General features: G+C 37.6%; 1 protein-coding gene across 4 annotated transcripts in view; it reads right to left on the bottom strand.

Moving 5' to 3' along the window:
• Nucleotides 1-39: 39 nt before the first annotated feature.
• The window catches only part of FSD1L (fibronectin type III and SPRY domain containing 1 like), a 52922-nt gene continuing 45726 nt past the window's right edge, over nt 40-7235 (bottom strand). For all 4 annotated transcript variants that reach the window (XM_019555168.1, XM_019555169.1, XM_019555170.1 and 1 more), the window contains one exon: nt 40-5163. In XM_019555168.1, coding sequence (XP_019410713.1) covers nt 5041-5163 — 123 coding nt within the window. In that variant the 3' untranslated portion in view covers nt 40-5040. The remainder of the gene's footprint in view (nt 5164-7235) is intronic.

Here is a 7235-nt window from a genome sequence, read left to right as displayed (position 1 = left end):
GGCTTAAAATGAGAAAAACTGACAAGAGTAAGATACAGCTAAGGTTTCAAAATTTTAATTTATTAATACAAAATGTTCGTATGACATACATGTATTGAGTTAAAGACCTTGAATAAAACACTCTGTGGCCTCTAAGGCACCCCTGTAGTTCTGTGTTGTTAATGACAAGTCTGATCTTAGGACACATTACAAAAGGAAGAGGAATAAAGCACTGATTACAGAAAACCTGAGGTACTGTTGAAGTGACATATCTGGAAGCCAGTGTGAAGCTTGTGTTCAGAAAATAAAAGAGAAGCCAGTGTGACAATGCAACATCACTAGAAGCTACAGCAGGTGAGCACAGCTCCATTTATCAAAAGGCACATGCAGCCATAGAGGTGTTAAATAATGCAGGAAAAACTAAACAGTTTTACCTCATCATAGATATGCATGAAGCCCACTTTACAATGCTTGGGAAGCCAAATGCATATTTTCTTTTCAGTCAATAAAAAAGCCATTTGGAGTTTTACCACATGGTTAGAAGAAAGATCAACATTCATACTTGGTGAACTTTTGTGCTAGAAAATTGAGTTCATAACCTTTACTCAAATGAAAAGGTTAGGTATTTTTCCTAAAGAAGCCAGTCAGTTTCCCTGCTCTGAGGTGTAAGGGAGCAATTTAGGAAGGATTGGACAGTCACGAACATGCTTCTGCTACCTTGATGTTCTGGACAGGCACTGTTTTTCCTACTTACAAGCTTTTTTGGAGAAACCATGGAATGAAGCTTGCAAGTTGAAAGTTGTCAATATCTGCCTTTTATGGCCTAATATCTGAAGACAAACCTATGGCCTGAATGTTTTCAACTTAGTTAAGGGGCACTAATTTTGAAAGCTGCAATAGGTGCATGTAGGTTTGCATTAAAAAAAAAGGAAACAAATATTTATTATTTCATTCTAGGCATATTTTGTGCCATCTTAAGTACTTTTTGTAAAACTAAAACAAATCGCTACTTAATGAAATGGTATAAAGTTGTATTTTTGGTTAACATGCTAAAAAAATTCTTGATTGGCTACAAAAAGTATCTTAATTTAATCTGTTGGCTTTTCCTCTTGTAACTTGTTTACATTCTTGGAAATACTACACTTAGGTTAGGTATCAAGTATCTAGCACAGCTTGAACAGGAACAGTGCTCCACACACCGTTCAAGAATGTTGTCAGTTTGTCCAAAGAGAAGTGGTACAGTAAGTCTCCAACAAAACCCACCTTCAAGTAACAGCCTCAGTGGATTTGTACATTCCTCCTATGTCAAGAGCTTTTACTGAAGCTTAAAAGGTAGTCTACATTTTGCTTACAAATGTACACAACAACAGTGCACCAGCTGCTACATAATATCATGAATATGCCTGTATGTGCCTCAAAGTTGAAACAGATATGCAAGATGGTAGCTCATGTAATTCAATTAAAAAAAAAAAATCTAAAGTGCTTAAGGCAATTTTTCATCTTTATCTCCTTCTACTAAAACATGACTACCCTGTTAGCAGCAAAATTCCAACACCTGTGCATTAACTACTGTACAGTAACTTCAACCTTAGGGGTAAAAATAAACACAAAGCTTCCTCATAACAGTTATATCTGGGACGTAAGTCAAAATATATTTTATGAAGCACAAATTACAGTACTATTTCAAACTTGTTTTGGACTAAGCTAACATAATAGCATTTAAGAAAAAAAATCAACTTTCCATTTGTGCATAATCAAGTACACCTTAGACAATTACAATTTACTAAAATAGGTTCAAGAAATGCAAGTATCTGCACTGAGTTTGAGGGAGTTTACTCAGTGGTCATCTGTTCTTCATTATGCATGTTCATCTGTAGCATACACTCATGTCGTTTACAAAAAAATGTTAAAAGGGAAATGAAGTAAGGACCAGATCAGACAAGGTGACCTGGCAGAGATGTAGCATTAAAAAAAGTCACACTTGGGTAGACCATGTTATTACAATTGGATATACCAAGTGTCAAAAGAAGCAATACTTACTCATCCCTTCTAATCACATAATTCTACCTAATTCTGCAAGCTACTGAATTACCTCGCTTCGCAGTGAGTTCGAGACTCATGAGCGCTTAAATTTTAGAATCAGGTCCTTAGTGCTGTTAAGGAAAGGGTAGTTAAGTAACTATACAAGTTACTTCAGTAAAATCATATGGACCACCATAAGAGTGTTATAATAAGCACATTCAGATGCTGTGTATTATTGAACTTATTAAATACAAAGTCACTGGACAGCATCTTTACAGATATTACTGGCTCAGTAAAGTGTGGTAAATAAGAACACTAGTAATAATCTGTTTCCTCTACCTGGAAAAAAGATATATATTTTTTTAAATTAACAAAAGCTGTGACCCATTTCTATGAATAGATAGTCATGTACAAGAATGAATACTAGGAAGGGCTCTTCCCTCTCAAGTTTAAAGTGAAACAAGCCCTCTGTAGCACCTTGTAGACTGAGGGTCAAATTCAAACTTTGTTTTAAACAAAAACAAAAAACCCAAAAAACACACAGTAGTCTTTGCCAGCAATCTCCGAAATTGTTGTCTGAAGTCTCTTAGTCTTGAAGGACACACTCTTGAGAACCTGAAGCAGTTAAAAAAAAACCCACCAAATCTCAAATGAAGTATCTATGAACTGAAGGTCTAGAGTGTAAAAGCAGTTCAACTCACAGGAAGAGGGCTTTTTACCATGGCAATCAGCATCCTACATATATAAGTCTTAAGCTGATATTGTGAATAAATTTCCAATTTTAAAATTGTATAATAAATCAGGACAAAGCTGTTAAATCACCAGAAGCTACATCATGGGACTGTTGTTGTGATTAGAGGGGAGGGGAGTACTAATCTCACACCAACTGAAATAGATGCAACACTAGAACAAAGTTTTGTCCAAGAGGTCTCTCTTTAAGAAGCATTATCTTGGGCATCTCCACTAATAGAATACACTCAAAGTCATTCATATTACAATTAGGTTTGCTGTCTAGGGCTAAGATCAAAACACGTTTCTTTCAAGATCTCCAGTTAAATTAGTTTTCCCTAAAAAGAGAAAATGTGTAAACAACTATGTAAGAAGGTGGGTAGGATTTCTATCTAAAATCAAAATCCCTCCAGGATCATCCTTCTGCAGTCTGTATTTTTAAAACTAAGGTGTAGCACATTTATTCCCCAAAATTAACTGCAATATAGGTTTTATAAAAAGCCCTCAAGGATAGAAGTCTTTTGCAGAGGATACAAAATGATGCTAGTGGCAAAAATTATGACAGGAGGAGGGCTGGGCCAGTGAACTCGTAATGACTCATGCTCTAACCTTTTTCAGGAAAAAGGGGGCAAGGCCTCAAGGTAAAACATATGTACTCCAGGATCAGCAGGGCTGGAAGTGAGCTTTCAATCTCATGAAAGGGGGAGAAAAAGAACCTCAAGCTTTCAGTGACTACTATTTGTGCTGATTTCAGATGGTCCTTTAGTTGCAGAATCACACTGATCCGTCCTCTGCTGAGAAGAATGGGAGTTACTACAAACGGGAGCCTTGGACATGAGAGGATACATTTAAAGCAAGTTAAGAGCTGGAAAAAGTTCTGTACCTCTAAAAAAAAGTCTAGAGCCTTCAAGGATACAGGAAGCAGTCCTTTCTGTATAATGTGAGTACAAGTTATGGTCTCCTATTTTATGCTTCTCAGGGCCTTCCAGTTTTGTCACCTTATTCTATTTAGACTTCCATTTTGGTAATGAGTCACTTGCATAATATTCACAGCTTACTTTGGTCATAAGTGATAAGAGCAGTATACCATGCTCCACACTATAACTTGACTTTCATATCCTTCATTTTCAAAAAGCAACAAGAGTATATTATATGCTCCAATTAAGTTGAAATTAATCTGGCACATCCAATATGCTAGATCAAGATGTAGTTTATCAGAATCACTAGTACATGCTTACATATTAGCTTTTTTTTTTTTTTTAAACTAAAAAAAAAAAAAAAAAAAGTGTTGGGACTTTTACTCCAAACTTCATTTTAGCTACACTTGAGCCACCTCCTTCCTTTTGTACCATTTATGCAGCATTTTTAAATTCACTGGAAAGTTTAAATCAATCAGTGCAAATATGGTTGGAATTGGGCATAAAGTCATCTTTAGACACCCAACCTGCATTTAAAACAGGACTGAGGGACAAAGTGTACAAATGCATCAATACTCCAAGCTGGTTACTAAAACAATCAAATCAGATATGGCTACAAGTTTATCAAGGATAACTTTGGGAACAATGTTATATTATACACCTCATCTTATTAGAGGGCTCCTACTGTAGAAATCAGAGATGCTCTGATAAACACCAACAACTTTGTTACTCTTACAACATTTTCACTAAACGGATATAATATTGAACTCTTATGGTTTCAACTATAAATAGCCTATATAAGAGAATTCCTAGTACTGTATCCATTTAAACAACCAAAGGCAGCCAACAAAAATAATGCACAAGTTATTTGTCTAATAGCAGATGATAGCCAGTCTGTGTCAAACCTACACCAACTCTAGTCTCCTGTCAGGTTTCTAGCTTGCATCACGGAGTCAACTATGAGAAACAAAAGGGCAGGGTTTCTTCTGTTCAGAACTTTAAAAGTTGCCTTCACTTACAGTGGAGAGTGAAGAGGAGGGAAAGTAATTTTGAAATTAAGATCAGGCCTGCCTTTGGGTCTGCTATGTGCAGTTATACCAAAATGATCAAATCAAGTATCCATAAAATAATCAAGTTCAGTCTAACAAAGGTGCATAGCTACAGCTCCTGATCTCCCCATCTATTTTTTGAAAAAAAGTCAACCTACTCTATGGATTTCACAGTAGATTCCTGCTAATGCTTCAGCCCAGAACATTTGTGCTATCAGTGCCCAGGCCTTAAAGCAGCAGTGGGTAGCAAACCCAGTTTAATCCATTGCCCACAAGCTCCTGTGAGTAGCAGCTACACAGAAAAATCCACTCAGCAACAGGAGTAAAGTATCTAAACAGATGCATTATTGGGTTATGTTGGTTAGACTGCTGGATGAACCGCTCAGTCCATTTTCACTTTTCTGGAGAGTTTTCACAGCGCTTGGTACCTGCAGTCCAGTACTCAGAGTAAGGCCACCACACCAGACCTAGAAGAAAATCATTACAAAAACTATGATGAGTCAAAATTTTGAAAGCCACAAACATCCATCATTTCCACTAAAAATCCAAATTAAAGGGGTTAAGCTTCATTTTTGTCCTAAGGAACACTTACTTCCTACTTTTTAGGCCCTTGCTACATGTACATAATTATACAAGTAACTGGTTAATTGCACAATAGACTAGTCACACGTGCAAAGTAATTATCACACAATAAAAAAAAAGTCATCATCCAGCTATAAAGAGCCAAATCAGGTATAAAAGTTAGTGCTTGAAAATGTGTAACAACTCTGCCACTGGCTTCTATCCAGCTTTAAATTTGTATGTCTAGCAGAGCCCTTAGTCACAGCAACTAAACTGTGGGAGAGGTTACATTCAAAATAGCTTTCACGTATTGAAAAATTATATAGAGTCTGCATCCTCTTGCCTGGAGTTAATCTAAACAGTGCAGCTGGCATTACGTTTGTTGCCAGATATGAAAGTTTCTGGCAACAAACAGTAACATGCTGGACTTTAAAGGAATCTGTCCCAGGTAAAAAAAATGGTGCATCAGCCATTGAATAGGCATATTTGTGACCAAGTTGCTGGTTAAACAGTAATTTGTCATTCTGGGACAAGTGTCACATTTGGCCAGGTAGAGTCACCCTATACACTCCTTCCAAAGGGTTTCCATAGGGCACTCTGGCAGCCCCCACCACAGACAAGCTGTCAGTGAGGTTCTTGGTTACAGTTCTGGAGAACATGCAAGACCCCCTAAGCCCAGGATTGCCAAAAAAGGCAATGGTTCCAATTCTCAGATTGCAGGCCCAGGAAAGTTTACAGGGAGGGGGGGCTCCCTGCAAGCAGTGGCAGGGGCTGAAAGGAGGGAAGATACATCTGTGCCTCAGATCAGGCCCTGCTGCTATATGTAGGGAGCCCCATCACCCATGCCTCTGTACAAGGGAAGATGGGGGGTTTGGTAGAGAAGACAAAAACCCCCCACCATCTGAAGGTAGCCTTATAACTTGTTAAAATGATGGATGTGGAAGACAACTGTAAGCTTGCTGTGAAAGTTCAGTACAAGAACCCAGGCAATTGGGTGTTTCAGTACATAGTTTCTCATTTTCTACCCAACAGTAAACTTTTTTAGCACAGTAACCCTACGAAAATGAGAAGCACTGCTCTAGAGCAGCAATTTTCAGATGATTTGGGGGGTACTGCATCATTTGAATACCATATAAAGGCTTGATGAACAGTGTTAGAAGGTGGGCAGGAGCTGGAAAAATAAAGTCTAGTGATGAGTAATTGAAGGACCCAGATTTAAGAGGGACAAAGCAACCAATACACATTTTCTCCTACAGGGCAAGTTACAGTTATCCATACTGATTTCTTTAGAAAAGCATTTTACCATCATCCCCCTTCCATGGAGCATATTACTTCCCTAGTTTTATTCTGTATTTCTTAATACTAGATGAAAAATTGACAGAAAAACAAAACATGGCTGCCCTGGTACAGACACTCAACTGATATGCAGGGAGAATTTTAGTTCAGCCTTTGCAATAGGCATAATTAAAAAAAAAAAAAAAAAGGACAGAAAGGATGGCTCATAGTACATGCAGTGCCATACTCCTGCAACTGCTATTCTTAATTTTTATTTTTTTACCATTAAGAAGTACTGATACTAGCCCTTCATATTTAAAGCAAGTTGCAGACAAATACTTGTTAGTACACTAACACAATTCAGGTTCTAACGCAAACAACTAGAACAGTAACAGAAGAAAACAGTAAATATACACAAAAATAGCCTTCCTGCCTGCATTTCAGTAGGGTTTAGACTTTTCATATTGCAGCACAGGTTGCTGCCCCTTAAGCTGCAAGGACAAGGAGGGATGTGGGGGCCAGGGGAAGACTACAAACTGCTCAATCCAACTGCTGGATGTAACTATCTTATAGTTTTTAGCAAAGACTTTATATTATTTTCTCTTTTCTGTATAACTGCCGCGCGGCACTCTCACATTTATGTAACCTTGAAGTAGACTGTTAATCAAAATGAACGCTTTGTACTTTTCTCCACTGGCATTAA

This window comes from Crocodylus porosus, unplaced genomic scaffold, assembly GCF_001723895.1.
Source record: "Crocodylus porosus isolate Cpor-Errol unplaced genomic scaffold, CroPor_comp1, whole genome shotgun sequence".
Taxonomy (NCBI): Eukaryota; Metazoa; Chordata; order Crocodylia; family Crocodylidae; genus Crocodylus; species Crocodylus porosus.
Note: the sequence above shows the minus strand (reverse complement) of the source record. Positions and strands in the feature narration are given on the sequence as shown.